This window comes from Miscanthus floridulus, chromosome 1 (assembly GCF_019320115.1).
Source record: "Miscanthus floridulus cultivar M001 chromosome 1, ASM1932011v1, whole genome shotgun sequence".
Classification (NCBI taxonomy): domain Eukaryota; kingdom Viridiplantae; phylum Streptophyta; class Magnoliopsida; order Poales; family Poaceae; genus Miscanthus; species Miscanthus floridulus.
Genome location: NC_089580.1, coordinates 25,742,733 through 25,762,321, shown reverse-complemented (window position 1 = coordinate 25,762,321; position 19,589 = coordinate 25,742,733). Strand labels below are relative to the sequence as shown.

Below are 19,589 nucleotides of genomic sequence, written 5' to 3'. Positions count from 1 at the left end.
ATAAGTTTAATGTGACGGGGAATCTTCTTTTTGCATAGTGCCAAAGTTTGGATTTTAGATGAACTAAACATGACCTGGTTGCAATAAACCTGAGCCGTCGGTTCCAGATGACTCAGAATTCTGGTGTTCCGACCAAAGACACTGGGCTGTTACTCCATAGGCTGCCTCACCTATGTCTTTCTCCCTCTGAATCCACCACTGCAATGGTGTCTTTGCGGTGAAAATTCATTGTTACATTCACGAGTGGTAAAGCAATGCATCGGTTAATCGATGCCCGGCTGAATCCATGGCTCCCGTAGCAAACATTTCCATACACTGTTACACACACTGCTTACTACGCTACGCTCAGCTTGGAAGATTCAGAACACCGGGCAGCCCTTGACGGCGATGCCCGGCGCAGTGGGGCAGGAGGCGAGCGGGCAGTGATCCACCTCGGTGCCCCACCATTTGAGGTCGTGGTGCGCGTTCTGGAGCGCGAAGAAGATGAGCACCCCCATGAAGGCGGTGCCGGCGTCGAGCGCCGCCGAGAGCACGTAGTTGTACTTCTGCCACCACGCCTTGCGGTACCTGAAGACGAAAAAGTTGAAGATGGTACCCGTCACCAGCCAGGTGGCGATGTTGGTGGGCGTGGCCGGCGGCATCCCGGCGAAGCCGTACGAGATGACGGGCACGTTGATGAGCGCGATCCACTTCTTCTCCGGGAACGCCCTGCTCAGCAGCCACACCGGCACGGGGAGCACCGCACCGACCAGGAACAGCCACACCAGGTTGCGGTACAGCCCGTGCCGGCCGAAGAGCCGCCCGGGGCCGATCAGGCCCCAGATCACAGACGCGTCGAACGTGACTCGGTACTTGGGGCACGTCCAGGGGCTGTCCGGGTGCAGCGCCTCCACGTCGCAGATGTTCTCGATGTTGTCCAGCATCCACCACGCCACCGCCAGGTTCACCACGCCGGCGACCACCGTCCCGATCAGCTGCGGCGCCCCGTGCATACATGAATGTTTAGGGTCAGTTTCATTCATTCATTCATATGCGGCATCTCCGAAAATGTCTGCTGAAGATGACGAGAGCGATCACTGCGTACCTGGGCCGTGTACATGCACCGTGGGGGGATCTTCATGTAGTGGCCGAGCTTGAGGTCGGCGAGGAACGACAGCGCGTGCACGGTGCTGATCCGGCCGTAAATCTTGAAGAGCAGGTTGGCGATGGGCTTGCCGGGCAGCGCGTAGCCGATCATGAACTGCGCGATAATGTCGTACCCCGGTTGCTGCAGAGAATTTCACGGACAAACAGCAGGTTCAGACGAGAGGATCCATGGATCGGACGATGACGACGGCAATAGATATAGATCGAAAGCGCCCGCGTGCCTGGTTGGTGGTGGCCTGGATGACGCCAATGGGGAGGGTGACGACGAAGGCGAGCGCGAAGGCAAAGAGCATCCCCCACCACGGCAGCTGCACCTCCTCCTTCCAGACGAAAGACATGAGCAGCGACACCACCACGCTGCCCAGCAGCAGCATGAGGAACCACCACTGCGGCACCTGCCTGTACCTCTGCATCAGCTTGGCGTGCACGTCCAGCTTCACGGCGTTCATGGCCGACTTGCTCTGCTTCCACATGTCACTGCCATGGAAGAGCAGGACGTGGACGATGGTGGCCGTGAACCGCAGGAATCCCGAGCCGATGGAGATGGCGAAGAGCGGGCTGAGGTAGAGCTTCCCGTAGCTGTCGTAGGCGGCGACGTTGAGGTCGAAGTCCTTGGTGAGCACCTTGGTGGTGTCGTACTTCTGCCCCGACGCCGTGAAGAGCTGGTTGGAGAAGATGGGGAACCTGCGGGCGTCGAACGTGTTGAACTGCCAGTAGCAGAGCGGCACGATGACGTAGATGAACATGACGAACCCCACGGCCGTGTTGGCGATGGACGCCCACGGCGCCACCAGCGGGCTACCGTGGTACGCCGAGATGCCCGCCCAGTCCAGCGTGAAGGCGCCCACGCCGAGGCCGTGGTACCCGGACCCGACCTGCTGCGCCGTGATGCTGTGCGGCCACACCCAGCACGCCCACGAGAAGAAGGTCAGGATCGGCAGCAGGTAGCCCGGCAGCGCGTAGTACGCGAAGCTCGCGAAGAAGACGATCAGGAAGAAGCGCATCCGCGACGGGCCACGGGACTTGCCGCCCTCCTCTTCTTTCTCGTGCAGCGCCCTGTGCACATACAGCACCATAGACCATTATTACCATTACCATAGCACATGCACACTCACACAGGGCTAGTACTAATTGAGAAATTACTCATCAGTATTAACGGAGTGATGATTGATAAACAAATTACCTGAAGAGTGAGACCTGGGCAAGATTAGAAGGCCACCACATCTCGGCAGGGTCGACAAGGTACCTCCTCAGCATCCCAGCCCAGCCGTACCCCAGTATCTGCAGTGGGCAACGCCCAAGTACCGATTGTTAGGATTTCACCACCAGTCAAAACGTCAGCTGTCTCTGCACTGCGTCAGCATCTCCTGTCCTTCTAGTTTATCCTGATGGATGCAAAACTCTTTTTCTTTTGGATTATTTATACTACTTAACTGAGGACGAGTACTAGTTAATTAACCCATAAGAAACTAAAAAGAATTTGTGCTTCCGCTTCTAACCTAGGGCAGCTACAAGTGTTTAATCAATTAACAGATACCCATGTTTTCCAACTAGTTTTTTCAAGTACATTCCTCCACAAAGAATGTTTGTTTCAGCTATATTTCTTCGTAAAAAAATGTTTTCTCAGCCAGAGCCAGCAATCAGAAAGGGATTCTGAAGCTCCCCACCCCACTATGAAATGTTGAAGACGCATGTGTGCAAACAAACAAAATCCTGTCAATTATTTGTAGGCCATCCTTAGTACACATGCATGGTCTCATGGTGACATCGGCATGAGACTTTTCAGACCTCCTTTTCCACTTTGTTCCCCCGGGGCCATGATTGGTGGTAACGAGAGAACAAATACTCTCTCCGTCCGCACAAAAGAATAAGAATGTAATTATAGTATCTGTGCTGGTCAATCAAGTTCAAATTTAACCAAATTATTTATATTAAATAGTATAGATATTTATATCTCTAAATAAATTTATTATAAAAATATATTCTATTAGTACTTATTTTGTATCATAAATATTTGTGTTTTTTTATATAAATTTGGTCAAAATTTAAACCGTTTAACTCATTAAAATCCGAGAATTGCATTATTCCGTGAACGGAGGTACTACTGTATAGACTGGTTTGGTTTGCGCATCTTGACATATACTTTATCAGACTTTTGATTCTAGTCTTCTAGAGTAAGCGTGCACGTTACGTTACATTCGAGTGCCAAAGATGTGAACATGCATGGTTTTGATACGAAGGGGTATTTGATTCTTTAGTCGTTTCTAAAATTTATGTCACATCAAATATTTAGATATTAATAAAAGTATTAAATATAGATTAATTATAAAATCAATTACATAGATGGAGGTTAATTTTCGAGACGAATTTTTTAAGTCTAATTAATCTGTCATTAGCATATGTTTACTATAGCATCACGTTGTCGAATCATGGACTAATTAGGCTTAAAAGATTTGTCTCGCAAATTAGTCACAAGTTATGTAATTAGTTTCGTAATTAGTCTATATTTAATACTCTATACATGTGTCCAAACATTCAATGTGACAGAAATTTTAAGAGTTCCTCCAGAAACCAAACAACCCCTGAAAATAAAGTTCAGTGAAGCGTTCACCCGCGTCGTGCTGAAGCTGCCAGCTAGGTAGGTGTGGGCAGTAGGGTAGTAGGAAGGAGGTACCTGTGTCGTGAGGACGATGAGGAGGGCGCATGCGAAGCTGAGCGTCTGCTTGTAGTAGGCCTTCATGACGGTGATGGCGCCGATGGAGTAGGCGTCGCCGCCGCCGTAGGAGACGCCGCAGTTGGCGAAGATGGTGATGATGACGTGCTCCTTGACGTTGAAGGGCCCCGGGTTGAGGTTGAAGGTGCCGAGCCTGCCGCCGAAGAGCCTGACCTCGCGGTCGGGCAGCACGGCGGCCATGAAGCGGCCGGCGGGGAGCACGAGGATCTGTGCGAGGATCCCGGAGATGGTGAGCGGCTGGGTGCGGTACGTGAAGAAGGTGTTGAGGAAGATGAGGACGACGCAGGAGCCCAGCCCCAGCGTCCACGCCCGGAATGTCATCACCGGCAGCGACAGGTCGTCCGTCTCCGGCACAACCAGCGCCACCTCCTCCACCGCGCACCGCTCCCCCTTCCCCTCCTCCATCCCCGCCCGCTCCTCCGCCGCCACCGGCGACTTCCGCGACGCCATCGTCCCTATCTCGTTTCCCCTGCTTCTCCCGCCCACTGGACCCTCTCCGCTAGCTAGCTATCTAGCCTCCGATCCCTCCACCACTGGCTGCCTCACGACGACCGGAGACCGGCCTCTGAAGCCGACGCTTCGCTGCTGCCCGCCGCGGCGTGGACGGGAGCGGCCAGGCAGCGGCGCCTTTTAGATATTCTCGGCCCCTGGATGGTAGCGCTTGACCCCTGCTCGCCCCTATTTATATTCCGTTTGGCTGGCACTTCCGCAGCCAGCGCCGTCCCGGTGCGGTGCCCCCTCCACCTCGTACGGGCCCGGTTCATTCCCGTGGAACTCCCGGCGACGTACGTGACGAGGAGGGCTTTGGGAGGGCCGCATCGTGGCCGTCCACGGGTGGGATCGGACGGGCGGGGCAGCGGCCACCTGGGCACCCAGCACCCCGCGGGGCACGCACCGGCTGCACCCCCGGCGCGCGGGGGCACGCGCGCGGCGCGCCGGGGCACACGAGTTTAGTCTAATCGCGCGCGGCTCGCCGCTTTACCCGGTGATTGGCGCCAAATCCATCGTGCTTTGGAAAGTAGCCTCTCTCTTTCGTCTGCGGGCAGCAGCAGGCTGCGGTGCTGTGGCCGCCTTTTAATCCTCTCCCTGCAATGTGCAAAGCTGATTTCACCCAGAGGGGCCCCCGGCTCGCCCTGTGCTGTGCATTGCATTGCAGGAATTTGTGTGTGTGGTTTCCTTGAGCCACGTAGAGCATTATGTACCGCCATTGCATGGGTACGGCGATTCTTTGTACTAGTGCTTGCTAGCTTTGTGAGTTGTTTAACTTGTTTGTATTTATCAAAAAAAACTTGTTTGTAACATCTACTAGTCTAGGATGCATGACATCAAACAATGGTTTGTTGGATGTTGAATAGAAAAATCGGAGATGGAACCTTGGACCTCAGACGAGGATCTGGTGCCGTCGTCACGGTGCCGAGTGCCGAGTGCCGGGCTGATTTGCTCATATATTCCTCATCCGGCGTTTTGCTTAAAAAAGTAAGGCGCCAAGCAAATCTCCTTGTCACGCACATATTCGTCATCCATCCACACAACTGTTAAAAAGGATTTCTGTACTCCACCGATCTCAACGATGTCACCGGCGGCGGCGGGGAAGGGACTGGAGCGCTGAAAACGAGCAAGTGGCGGCGATGCGCATGGTCGCATGGACAATGGAGAGCCCCGCCGAGGGGCGAGCCGCCGAGGCACAAGTGAGCGATGCGGAGAAGAAGGGCATCCGGTTCTGCGAGGACACATGGGTGGTGCCCGTGCGTCGTGCTGCCTGAGCCTGACGAGTGACGACTGCCTGATCTGCTGCCTGCTGGAGCTGCATCTGTGATCTGACTGCCTGGGCGTACAGAGGACAGGACTAGTGCTGCCGGCAGTGTGTCAGACTGCCATGCGTGCCCGGCGGCCGCGGAGGACCTGAGCGCACGAGGACCAATCACTTTTCGACTTTTGATTGACATGGGGATGGAGATCGATTAAAGGGTAGCAGCTTTTGTAGCATGTCAGTTTCCTGCTGAGGCCAAATTCAGAGCTTGGAGTTCAGCGGTCAGCACCGGAGCACACACCTTTCGGAATGTAAACTCCGGCATCCTTTGCTTTAAAAAAAATAGTATATGTTCATCCAGTGGCGGATCCAAAGGGAGGGCTGGGGGGGGCTCCAGCCCCCCTTAATGTCTTGATTTCAAGCCTAATCACTGTAGTAAAAGCTTGATTTCACTATTAAATCTTCATGCAAATCAACATCTCCATTGTTTTAGCCCCCCCTTATCCCGCATCGTGCATCCGCCACTGTGTTCATCCGTTGCTACGGGACAATAATCATTTACGATGGAGTGATCCATTCCCGCTAAGAAGGCAGAGCACTTTGGTAGCTCACAAATCTCATAAGCTTGGGGTTACGGGCAGCGACGTATCAAAAAAAAAATATTTCAGGGGTTGAACAACACTGCTGCTCCATCTTAAGTCTCAGCCCCCTACACTATTAAACTTTGCCTAAAAATTTATGGGTACTCCACAGGGGGTTCCACTACTCCGGTATGGCGTTGGATCCGCCCTTGGTTACGGGTTCGATACTGACTACCTGCTCCATATTCGTTCTTAACGATATATCGTCCAGTTCGCTTGAGCTTGTTTGGCTGATAAGCCATGACTGAAAATACTGTTGGCTGATTTGGTGCGAGAGAAAAATATTATTCGTTAGCTAAAAAGTACGATTTATAAACCAAACAAGCCCTAGCGAATAGGGTGTATGTATCATCCGTTTGTATATATATACTCCTTTCGTCCCAAAATGAGTTGCGTTTTTTTACTTTCAGATATCGTGTTTGACTATTCGTCTTATTTAAAAAAATTTGTGTAAATTATAAAATAAATAAATGATTATTAAAGTATCTCTAATGATAAAATAAGTCATAACAAACTATATTATATTTATATAAAAATTTTGAAACAAGATGTCTGGAAGTAAAAATAACAATATTTTTTGGGGGACAGAGAGAGTATGTATATGGATTTGTTTTTCTTTCCTAAAACGGTTGATGTGGCCGAACCGCCTAATCTAATGTCTCCCAGGAATACTTGTCTTCCATTAGACACTAAGTACTCAAGGGAGAACATCAAATTACGCAGTTCCGTCGGGCACACCGCAAGGGAGAACAAAAAAATCTATATTTTTCATCAGGATCACAAATGAGAGAATAAAGCTTACAACATTTAAACATTTCTTACATCACTTTTAATACAAACATCAGAGTATAATATTTATTGTTATAACAACGGAATATAATCATATTATCAGAGTTATGAACAATTTAAATTAACAGCGAAATATAAACATATGATCAGAATTACAACGGAAATAAATAGCTATTAATGGCATGATGAAGCATTGATATATAAATTATGACAACAGATTATAAAACTTTTATTTAATAAAACATTTTATGAGAGTTATAAATAAAATCTATGATGTTCAACTCAATCAACACCGATGGCAATGATGGCTATGATAGTATCACATTTGGTGACAATGGCAAAGGCAAGGTCAAAGGGCTTGATAAGATTGTAATATTCAATGACTTGAGCATATCCAATGTGTTGCTAGTAGAGAGCTTGAACTTCAATTTGCTATCCATGGCTTAATTGTGTGATCTTGGATTCAAATGCATATTTGGGGTAGATGATGTAGAAATCATAAGTGTAGATGGCTCTAACTTGATCTTCAAAGGCTTTAGATATGAGAATCTATACTTGGTTGATTTCAATGCTAGTGAAGCTAGATTATCTACATGCTTGTTCACTAAGTCTAGCATGGGCTGGTTATGGCATAGAAGGCTTGGTCATATTGAAATAAAACAATTGAATAGATTGATTAAGCATGACTTAGTTAAAGGCTTGAAAGATGTGTTTGAAAAGGATAAGCTTTGTAGTTCTTGTCAAGCCGGCAAACAAGTTGGAAACACCCATCCTAAGAAAAGCATGATGAGCACTAGTAAAGTATTTGAGTTATTATACATGGATTTGTTTGGACCAACACAATACACTAGTATCGGTGGTAACAAATATGGATTTGTGATAGTAGATGACTACACTAGATACACATGGGTATTCTTTCTAGTGGACAAAAGTGATGTATTTGCAACATTCAAATCATTTGTCAAAGGCATTCACAATGAATTTGAAACAACCATCAAGAGAGTTAGAAGTGACAATGGTAGTGAGTTTAAGAACACTAAAATTGATGAGTTATGTGATGAATTTAGAATTAGACATCAATTCTCGGTCAAGTACACACCTTAATCAAATGGCCTTGTTGAGAGAAAGAATAGAACACTCATTGATATGGCAAGGTCTATGCTTAGTGAGTACAATGTAAGTCAATCCTTTTGGGCCGAAGCTATCAACACGGCTTGCTATTGTAGCAACCGCCTCTATTGTCACAAATTGAAAGAGAAGACACCACATGAGCTCTTGAATGGTAGAAAGCCCAACATTGCATATTTTTTGGTCTTTGGATGCAAATGCTATATCTTGAAGAAAGGCACAAGATTGGGCAAGTTTGATAAGAAATGTGATGAAGGATTCCTACTTGGTTATTCCACCACAAGCAAAGCATATAGAGTTTAGAATTTGGATAGTGGTACTCTTGAGGAAGTTTATGATGTTGAATTTGATGAAACCAATGGTTCACAAGAAGAGAATGAGAACTTGGAAGATGTTAGAGGCATTCAACTTTCAAATGCCATGAAGAACATGGATATTGGTGAATTGAGGCCTAGGCAAGTGAATGATGATGAAGATGATCAAGTGCAAGTGCTCTCTAACTCTAATGTGCAAGATGATACAAATCAAGCTTGTGCAAGTGACTCTCATGATATTGATCAAGATCAAATGGCTAGTACATCATCTCAACCAAATAATCAAGCAAATGCAAGCAATCAAGTTCCAATCCTTCAACCAACAAGTATTGCAAGAGATCATCCTTTGGATACAATCATTGGAGATATTTCAAGAGGTGTACAAATAAGATCAAGATTAGCATCATTTTGTAAATACTTCTCTTTTGTGTCATCCATTGAACCAAAGAAGATAAATGAAGCTTTGAAGGATGTTGATTGGGTGAATGCTATGCATGAAGAATTGAATAACTTCATAAGAAATCAAGTATGGGAATTGGTAGAAAGATCAAAGGGACACAATGTGATTGGAACCAAATGGGTCTTTAGAAACAAGCAAGATCAAGATGGGATAGTTGTAAGGAACAAAGCAAGATTGGTAGCACAAGGCTATACATAAGTTGAAGGTCTTGACTTTGGAGAAACATATGCCCCAGTTGCTAGATTGGAAGCAATTAGAATCTTGCTAGCCTATGCTTGTGCCCATAATATCAAGCTCTATCAAATGGATGTTAAGAGTACATTTCTCAATGATTATATCAATGAAGAATTATATGTTGAGCAACCTCCTAGTTTTAAAGATGATAAGAAGCCCAACCATGTGTACAAGTTGAAGAAAGCATTGTATGGCTTGAAGCAAGCACCTAGAGCATGGTATGAGAGATCGAGAGACTTTCTACTCTCTAAAGGGTTCACAATGGGTAAAGTTGACATCACTCTTTTCATCAAGAAGATTGAAAAAGATCTATTTGTATTGCAAATCTATGTAGATGATATCATATTTGGATCAACCAATCAAGAATTTTATGATGAGTTTGATAAGATGATGGCTAATGAGTTTGAGATATCCATGATTGGAGAGTTGAGTTACTTCCTTGGTCTTCAAATCAAGCAACTAAAGAATGGTACCTTTGTGAGTTAAGGCAAGTACATCAAGGACATGATCAAGAAGTTTGGAATGATTGATAGCAAAGTCATTAGCACACCAATGGGAACCAATGGCAACTTAGATAGTGATGCAAGTGGAAACATGATGGATCAAAAGTTGTATCGGTCTATGATTGGAAGCCTACTCTATGTGACCGCATCAAGGTTGGATGTCATGTTTAGTGTATGCATGTGTGCAAGATTTCAAGCCTCACCAAGAGAAAGTCATTTGAAGGCTACAAAGAGGATATTGAGGTACTTGAAGCATACATAAAATATTAGTTTGTGGTATCCCAAAGGAGTAAAGTTTGAGCTAGTTAGTTACTCTGACTCGGATTATGCAGGATGCAAGATTGAAAGGAAGAGCACATCGGGCACATGTCAATTGTTAGGAAGATCACTTGTTTCATGGTTATCAAAGAAGCAAAATAGTGTTGCATTATCAACCGCCAAAGCCGAATACATATCCGCTGGTAGTTGTTGTGCACAAATACTTTGGATGAAGGCCACTTTGAGTGATTTTGGAATCAAGTTCAAGAAAGTGCCATTGCTATGTGACAATGAGAGTGCAATCAAGCTAACCAACAATCCGGTGCAACATGTAAGAACAAAGTACATTGATGTCTGCCACCATTTCATAAGAGATCACCAACAAAAAGGAGACATTTGCATTGAGAGTGTAGGCACCGAAGATCAACTTGTCGATATATTCACCAAGCCATTGGATGAGAAAAGGTTTTGCAAGCTAAGAAATGAGTTGAACATATTGGATTTCTCAAATATGTGTTGATGCAACCCCCACTCATATGACATGCCTCTCCTTCGAGCAATCTAAGGTAAAAGTTGATTGGCATAACATACATCCTTGCTAAGGACATATTTAGTGCATCTAGTCATATTTTTAATCTTAGTAGGATCTTGCATATGGTTCTATCTTATTAGGCTCATTCATGAAAATCAAATGATTTTGATGTCTATATGGTATCACTATTGCTTCTATGCTTGACTTGATCTAGTGATGGCATATGACATATTTATGGGCTTGTAAACCCAGTGTTTAATCTAGAAAATGAACTATAAGTGTTTAACTCAACATGGTACAAGATAACCCTTATTTGGAGATGTGAAGAAGCTTGTCCTTGGATCAAACCGAGTTAAATATTTTTGGGAAATAATCTAAAATTGAACCAAATTTAGGAAAATGACCCTCACCCCATTGATTGACATTGATAATCTCAACCCTATAAGTAACTCTATTTAGAACCTTTGTGGTTATTGATGACAAAGGGGGAGAGAAACAAAGATAAAGGGGATAAGGGGGAGAGAAACAAAGAAAAGGGATCAACTAAAATTTTGAGCACACAAGTAGGGGAAGCAAGCTCATGAACTTGTATGGTGTATTTACATGTGCATTACATATGTTTTCTTGCATGGCACAAGTTCCATATTTATAATATCCATGCTTGTGTGATGTATGCTAGTTGTAGATTTGAATGATGAAATGTAAACTAGCATGTATAGGATATCTAGTGATTTCACTTCCAAATATTTATAAATGGTATTGAGCTAACCATGATACTAAAGATGGTATATTGGTGCATTCCGATTAGTATCACGCTTCAAAGGTCCATCTTTTATACCTTAGCATCATATGGTATACATTGACTCCTACATTTCCTATCTAAGCATATGTGCACACTTCAATCCAAACTCTTAGCACATATGTAGGGGGAGCAATTGCTACCACTTAGGGTTCATAAAACTTGTCCATATCTTTTTACACATGGTAAATATGTTTGGACAAGCAACATGGATTTAATTGAATTTTAATTCCTATCTTTGTATAAGGGTTGTCATCAATTACCAAAAAGGGGGAGATTGAAAGCTCTAGTTTGGTTTTGGTAAATTGATGAAACCCTAAGTGCTAACCTAGTTCATCAAGTGATCATGAGATAGGTAGCACACTTCAAGTAGAGAAGCAAATGAAGATCATAACATGACAATGGTGATAGCATGGAGATGATCAAGGGCTTAAACTTGAAGAGAAGAAAGAGAAAAATAAAAAGCTCAAGGCAAAGGTATAACTTGTAGAAGCTATTTTATTTTGGTGATCAAGACACTTAGAGAGTGTGATCACATTTAGGTTTGATAGCCGTACTATTAAGAGGGGTGAAACTCGTATCGGAATACGGTTATCAAAGTGCCACTAGATGCTCTAACTCATTGCATATGCATTTAGGATCTAGTGGAATGCTAACACCCTTGATAACATTTGTGAAAATATGCTAACACATGTGCACAAGGTGTTTGCAGGGTTGAGATGGATTTGGGTCCCTCTGTTCTCACTTCTATCTTCTCCACCCTTGCTCTAATGTGCCAATCACCAAGAATTTGCATCCGGCGTAATAAAAAAATAGGCATTTTATTTTCCCGAAAGCGCCGAATCCCGCCTCACAAACTCGACGGGATTCGACGCTTTCGGGAAAATAAAATGCCTATTTTTTATTGTGCCGGATGCAAATTCTTGGTGATTGGCACATTGGAGCAATGGTGGAGAAGATAAAAGTGAGAACAGAGCTGATGCCAGCGTCAGTCCAGTGACCGGACACTGAATCCAGAAGCACCGGACGCTGACTGCCTGCGTCCGGTCACGTTGACTATCGGTACAGTGGCTAGGGTTTACCACCGGACGCTGGCTGTGTCCGGTCGAGGTGGACCGGAAGTGTCCGGTCGAGGAAAACCAGGTTTCGACCCTTACTGTACTCGACCGGACGCTGAGGTTCCAGCGTCCGATCAGTTTTAATCGAACGCGTCCGGTCGAGGTCGGTACCTTACTGGAAACGACCGAACGCTGGGGGTTCAGCGTCCGGTCAGTTGAAGCTGCTGCGTCCGGTCAGCGTCATAACCGTTGGAATATGACGAACAGCGTTTGAAGGCGATGACACGTGGCGTCCATCGGGCGACCGGACGCTGAGGGCCAGCGTTCGGTCAGTATGACCGGAGCGTCCGGTCAGAGCGCGTTTTGCCCAGTGAAGGGGTATAACGGCTCTATTTGATTGGGGCTCTATTTATAGCCCCATGGCCGGCTCAAGGGATCTCTCTTGCACATTTTCATTGACATAGCAACCTTGTGAGCCTAGCCAAAGGACTCCCACTCATCTACATCATTGATTCATCATCATAGTGAGATTGAGAGTGATCCAAGTGCATTACTTGAGTGATTGCATCTAGAGACACTTAGTGATCGTGTTTCGCTGTGGATTTCGCTTGTTACTCTTGGTGGTTGCCGCCACCTAGATGGCTTAGAGCAGCGAGGATCGTCGAGCGGAGGTGGTGATTGTCTCTGGCTCCGATCGTGGTGATTGTGAGGGGTTCTTGACCTTTCCCCAGCGGAGCACCAAAAGGTACTCTAGTGGATTGCTCGTGGCTTGTGTGATCCTCATCTTGTGTTGGTTGTACGGCACCCTATTGAGGGTTTGGCGTGTGAAGCCAATTAGCGCGTGAACCTCCAAGTGAGTGAATCGCCACAACGAGGACTAGCTTGTTGGCAAGCAAGTGAACCTCGGTAAAAATTATTGTGTTTATCATTGATTCCAAGGTGATTGGTCATCATTGTTATTCATCTTCGTGATTGATTGGTTCATTCATCTACACGGCGGTATAACCCTCTTGATCACTCTCTTTACTTTACCGCAAACTAGTTGACAAGCTCTTTAGTGTAGCTAGTTGTGAGAGCTTGCATGCTTGGTTGGTGTGGCTCTTTAGTTAGCCTTTGAGAGCATACTAACATAGGGTAGTGCCATTGCTCTTGTGTGAATTGACACTATCTAAACTAGAATTGTGGTAGGTGGCTTGCATTTTGAGTAGGCTAGCGCAACACTCGCTTCGCCTCATAATTGTCTAACCATTTGGTTAAGTGTTGTTGTAGAAATTTTTATTAGGCTATTCACCCCCCCCTCTAGCCATTAGGACCTTTCACCGACGATGGTGGCTCAGGCGGCAGTGGACTAGCCACGGCAGGGCGCTGCGGGAGGCGGACGACGGAGACGCGGCGCGGGATGCGGGCGGGGCACGACAGCCAGCAGCGCGCGATGCGGGGAGGAAGAGGAGGGAACGCCGGTGCGGGACACGCGGGCTCGCCGTGCACGAGATGCGCCTTAGCGGCTGCGGGGGCGCCGGCGTGCGGGGCACGGGAGGAGCAGCGCCATGGCCATGGTCCAACGCGGCCGTGGGAACCCACGGGCGGGAGCCGGGCAACGGCGGGCGCGGCCATGGCGTGCTGTGGGCAGCGGGCGGGTCGCGTCCAGCCAGGCGCTCAACGCTGGCGAGGAGCGACGCATGGGGCGTCGACGGCATCAGCGCGCCGAGGAGCAGCGGGGGCAGCGATGGGCGGCCACGGCGCACCCGCGGTTGGCGTGGCATGCCGAGCAAGGGTGCGGACGCTCGGAGTGCCGAGCGTTGAGGACTCGGCCTCCACTGGAACACGAATGCGGGGGCAGCGCACAGATAAAGCTGAGGCAGACAGAGACAAGCCGTGGTGGACAGAGACAAGCTGAGGCATTCATGGCTGCAGAGATGATGCGATGGAGCGGATAGCGACCACGAGCAGTGGCCCGGTTGGCGAACAACAAAAGACTTGGTGCGAGGCATTGAATCGTAGCAGCGTGTCCGAGCGGGGTCGCCGGTGTCGGCTAGTGGCAGATGCAGGGCAGGGAAACGTCTTGTCCTCGCTGGAACAGTCCGCTCGCTAGTCAATAATTAAACCACGACAGACAGCTGAACACCTGGGCGTCGCGTGGCTCTGCTGGTTGGTGCAGGATAGGTAAAACGAGTGGCTACAAATGCGCAACAGCATTTGTTTTTCAAAACCCAAGTTGCACTTTCATCTACTCGACTTGTACTTTAATTTTTATTAAAACCCCAACACACGTTCTATATTATTATTGATTTATAAAAATCACATTTTAAGTTAAACTATTAGCTTACACTTCAAATTTTATTTAAGTTCTAATTACAAGCTATATTTTATTTGGTTTATAAAAATTATTTTTCATGCTTAATCAAATAAACAAGTCATTCGTCCTTTTATTTGCTATCAGACATTTTTAAACATAAGTCAAATTTTAAAATCCGAGAAAATCGTTTCAAATTTTTTTCTTAGGCCTAAATCACAATGCTAAACAAGATCGTAACACCAGGGCGTTACAGTTGATGTGCTATATAAAGAATCAAATCAACCATTCCGGATTATCCCGTCCAACATAGGGTGCATGTAGATGTGATGTCGATAATCTGAACTGGGAACATGAATGCAGCGTACAAATTAATCAATCGTCTCCACAACTTAAAACAATTTAAAGAAAGTTGAACCCCAGATCAAATTGTTGTTTTGGCCATTAGTTCAGAGCACAGCATATGATATATATCGATATATGCTCTGAACTTGAAACATAAAAGAATTTTCAGATCAAATTCATGAAGAAATTTCTCTCATCTACCTTTCATTTAACCTACAGACATGCATATATCAAAGTTTTACAAAGCCAAAGATGCAAACTTAAGACAAAATGCATAGAAAATACAGATTAGGTGATATCAACAAGGTAGGCATTTTACATTATAGTAATTCTAATCCCATCGTTTCAAGCCGAAATACTTTTTTAGCTCAAAAAGTCTGAAGCAGGCTCCAATCTGAGTCTAATAACACTTTAAAGACTAATTTATTGGTGTAAAGAAAATTATATTTCTACAAGACATTCAGGATATAAGGCCAGTCTTAGTGGGAGTTTCATGTTCAAGTTTCCAATACACCCATATTTTGGGAACAGTGCACTCATGAAACTTTTATCATCTCTCTTCATCAATATAGTGTCATGTCAGCATATTTAATGTCCATAAAACTCTCATAAAACACCACCGAGACTGGCCTACGAGGATAGCATTTTGGTACAACATCATATAAGAATCATTTCCATAAGAAAAAAAGTTATAATCTTAGCATCCATCCAAAACACTTGGAACAAAAACTCTTTCCTGACCGGTACAATAAGCACAAATATGATATTAATATACTAAATATAAGGTTAAGCAAAAAGAGATCCGTTCTTATCATCCCTCTGAAACCTGTGTAGAGACTCTTCAATTAGTAAATCCCTATCCCTGGGCAAATCTGTTAAAACTTCCCAAGCTTACTGCAGTCTGCATGTAGAGAACAAATAAGGACGATGTGTTTGAATGGCATAGATGTCCCTGAAACCCTTGTACTTCTACATGCCCTCATTTTCTAAAATTTCATCTACAAGAAAACCATAAAAAAGATGATAAACTTGCTTGTGAGTTGTGAGATGTCGATGTGTCTGTCTTGATGAAAAGCAGAAATTTTGACCAGATGCAGAACATGAGTAAACATTTCGAGCTGTAATTTTGAGTTGAAATTCAACATCGCCACTTTTAGCTTAAATTCAGCATTGGAAGTTTAATCTGATGCATTCTAATTTATGACAAGAGTAATCGGCTACAAGATGGAGAAAGAAGTGTCTATTTATGTATTGTCAGTGTAACATACCTTACCCTTGATGCTTTGCTGGTGTCACCCTGTTCGTTTGATCGTTTCTGTGGCTTATAAGTCGGCTGATACTGTTTTGTTGTGGGAGAGAAACATTGTATCATGGCTGATAAGCATGGCTGATACGATTAAGCGAACAGGTGTGCATTCCTTCCCAAATACCTGGATCAAAAATAGCATCATTTTTCAGTCCAAAGCAAGGAATTATTTTTGGCACTAATTATGCAGCAAGTTTGGGCTAGCAAACCTGACTCTATATACTCATTATTTGCAGGAACAGCTATTCTCTAATTACACATTAGTTAAACTATTTGCAGAAACATTTGGACATAACTTGCTGCTAGTGACTTATCATTAAAGCAGTCATCTTGCATATTTACTGCCTTGTAAAGTTGACAGAAGAAGGCGCATCCCACACTTCCAATGGTTTTTTTGTATAAAGAAGAAGCAAAGAACAAAGTTGTCAGAGTAACGAATAAACCTACAAAACTGCCTGATACATCGAGGGCAACGAATCATTAAAATTTTCAGACTGCAGAAATGCACAGCTTGGCAAAATAAATAACTGCTGAAGCAAAATTGCAGCCAGTTTCTATCAGGTTAGTTAACATGATACAAATATTTATATTCGGGCATCAAGAGAAACCGTTCTAGTTTATGCATTTTCATGCTGCCATGATTGTCTTGCCTATTTCCTGCTGGCCACTTAAGTCTGGCGCTCAGGCACCACCGCCTAGCCATGGCATGGTGCCAAGGGGGGCAGTACTGCATACTTGCGCCAAAGCCATCTGTAAGCTCGTTTGTGTTGGTAGCGTGGGAAACTGATGACTGTGCCTACAGCTTGTAATCTTTCTAAGGGATTTCAGATCGAGCAGCAGGACATGGAGAAGGATGTGGTTCAGGGATTTGGGGATTTGAAGGAGACTCACCACATCCTTCATGAAGGCCGTAACCAAGGAGTTCGTACTCAGCGCGTGCTCCTCACAGCATGGCACTCCCACCAGGCGGAAGAGGGCTCGATCCGGTGCGAGGAGGGGAAGATCCGGTGCAAAAAATCGCACGGAGAAGCGTCACGCGCGGCAGCGCCGGCTTCACCACGGGAAGTGAACGGGTCCTGTTTTATCTTTTTAGGAGCAGAGAAAACACTAAGCCTCGCGTGAGATGTTTCATTAACACACGAAATCTTACGAGCTGCTGAGCTGATGGTTTCTGTGGTTGATAAGTCGGCTGATGTTGTTTTGTTGTGAGAGAAAAATACTATACTATAGCTGACAAGCCGGGCTGATAAGTTCAAGCGAACAGAGCATTAACATTTGCTTTTTTAACGGGGAGTAAGTGTCGAGGTGTTTCATTAAGAAGAAATCTTAAAATTTGTTTCTCTTAAACGGAGAGTCTAAGTGTGGATCGGTAGTTGACACAACAGCCTTCTGCCATTGGTAGCAAGGGGCTGATCGGTAGTTGACACAACGGGGGTGTTTTCCCTGCCACGTCTAACCTGTGTCCCGCCATGCTATAAAAGATTGCTTATCGGTTATCGGTTCAATAGAGAGCTGCAGCAAGTATTTGCTTCTCTACTAGTGTGAAACTCCTCTACAGCGGTGGCGCCTATTTTTACTGCTGGGAGTTAGACGCCGACTAGCGTGGTGTGGTCGGCAAGCAAGTAGGCCCAACAGCCCTCTACTATTGGCACATGTTCTCCGTTTTGTGGTATTGAACATTGCATCGTACCAAATAGTCAAACAGGTGTTCGTGCAGTATTGCATTGCTTCCCTAGGACATGCATTTTTTCAAAGAACCCGTGGGTCATATATTAACAAAGATGAAGAATTTTGCAATAAAAATATATAAAAAAAAAACAAAAACAAAACCCTCACAAAGGAGACGACAACGAGACCAGCACCACAAGAAACACAGCGCTAACGAACCTTAGAAGCAACGACCGTCAAACGCCACCCCTCACGCCACATAGAACAAGTAAACTAGGAAGGATAGGAGGTTTTTCACAGCGATGCCTTTCAAGAAAAAAAAAACGATATCCACATATGCCGTCAACACTGACAGAAGAACCAGGATTTCCTGTTTCGTCAAAAAAAGAACCAGGATTTTTCAACCAAACTCTTAAAGAGTATGGAGGCCTCACAACAATCCTTGGGACATGCACGCATGTGTATTAGAAAATAGGAACCTGCACGCACCCATTTGGAAGTCAATTGATTTCGAATAATTTGATTCGTGTCTAGCAGCCATAGCCAACAAACCAAGCACTGATGCTCTTGTACACAACGCAGGGGTGGAAATGTGTGGACCCAAATTTAGCAGCTTGGCTGGGGATGGAACCTTACCCGTTTCTGCATAGGAATTCCTTCTGTAAATCTTCTTTTTCAATTGGCGCAGTGCTGAGTGGAGCTAAACAGCCCGGGCACACGTTAACAGGACCATCAAACGTGCCCGGGTTTACACCGGCCGCACACGTCCGTCGTCGTAGCCCGATCACGCACGCGGAGCGGACAGCCACCTTGCAGCGGAAGCACGCAAGTCAGAGCTTGCCGGGCAGCTGGCCCTTTTCCAACAGCAGCTGAATAGTGAATGCTCTCATCTTCATGGCCTGGACCAGCCAGTCTCTCGCTTTCCGTTATGCCGCCTCCTGTAGTCCCGTGCCAGTGCGCACCGGGGAAAAGCCGAAAGCGAGACGGAGCGGCCAACCGGCCACCCATGATGACCATGGTGCGCATGCACCCCTGCATATATAGTGGCCGCGAGCGCGCGCCCGCGCCGTGTGCACGCCGCGAGGCGCCACGCGCCCGCCCGGCCCCTGCCGCCGGGGCCCCGCGCGCGCCACCGCGGCGCCGACGAGGAGCCAGCCGGGACGAGGCGCGCTCCGGCTCCGCCGCCGTGCTTCGACGCACGCTTCCACGTGGACACGTTGTGATGCGCGCGATTACTGGAGAGAAAGGTTTCGCGGAGGAGGAGGAGAGGAAAACGCTCTCCTGAGTCCTGACGAACGTGCCGCGCGCGTAGCCCAGCGACGTGCAGTGGCATCACGCACGCACTTTCTTTCTAGTGATCTACTGTGGGTACAGGTAGGTAGCCTACGGGGGCATCTAGTAGCGGACTAGCAGCGTGAGCCAGGCGGCCCAGGCCTCCGTCCACTCTCCTGCTCCACGCGTTGGGCTGGAACGCCGGCTGCTGCTGGTACTGTGGACCTGTGGTACAGGGTACAGGCAGAACAGCAGCGTTGACGGTTGACCCCGCCCCGCCCCGCCCCGCCCGGTCGTGGACACTTTTGCACCCTCGCTTTCGGCTTTTGTGCTGGGTCGCGGTCCCGTGCAGGGTCCCC

The 19,589-nt window shown here is 46.3% G+C and overlaps 1 protein-coding gene and 1 long non-coding RNA gene across 2 annotated transcripts; both read right to left on the bottom strand.

Annotated features, from left to right (window-relative positions):
• Positions 1-211: 211 nt before the first annotated feature.
• Positions 212-4,557, bottom strand: LOC136463434 (oligopeptide transporter 3-like). Its single transcript, XM_066462462.1, has 5 exons — positions 3,821-4,557; positions 2,330-2,427; positions 1,368-2,202; positions 1,085-1,267; positions 212-974 (listed from the first exon to the last, which is right to left on the bottom strand). Exons 1-5 carry the CDS (start codon positions 4,328-4,330, stop codon positions 360-362), a joined length of 2,241 nt encoding a protein of 746 aa, XP_066318559.1. The 5' UTR covers positions 4,331-4,557; the 3' UTR covers positions 212-359.
• Positions 4,558-15,560: 11,003 nt separating this feature from the next.
• On the bottom strand, positions 15,561-17,393 carry LOC136476495 (uncharacterized). Its single transcript, XR_010763604.1, has 3 exons — positions 17,182-17,393; positions 16,253-16,414; positions 15,561-15,982 (listed from the first exon to the last, which is right to left on the bottom strand). It is a non-coding gene; the product is annotated as an uncharacterized lncRNA (long non-coding RNA).
• Positions 17,394-19,589: the final 2,196 nt, after the last annotated feature.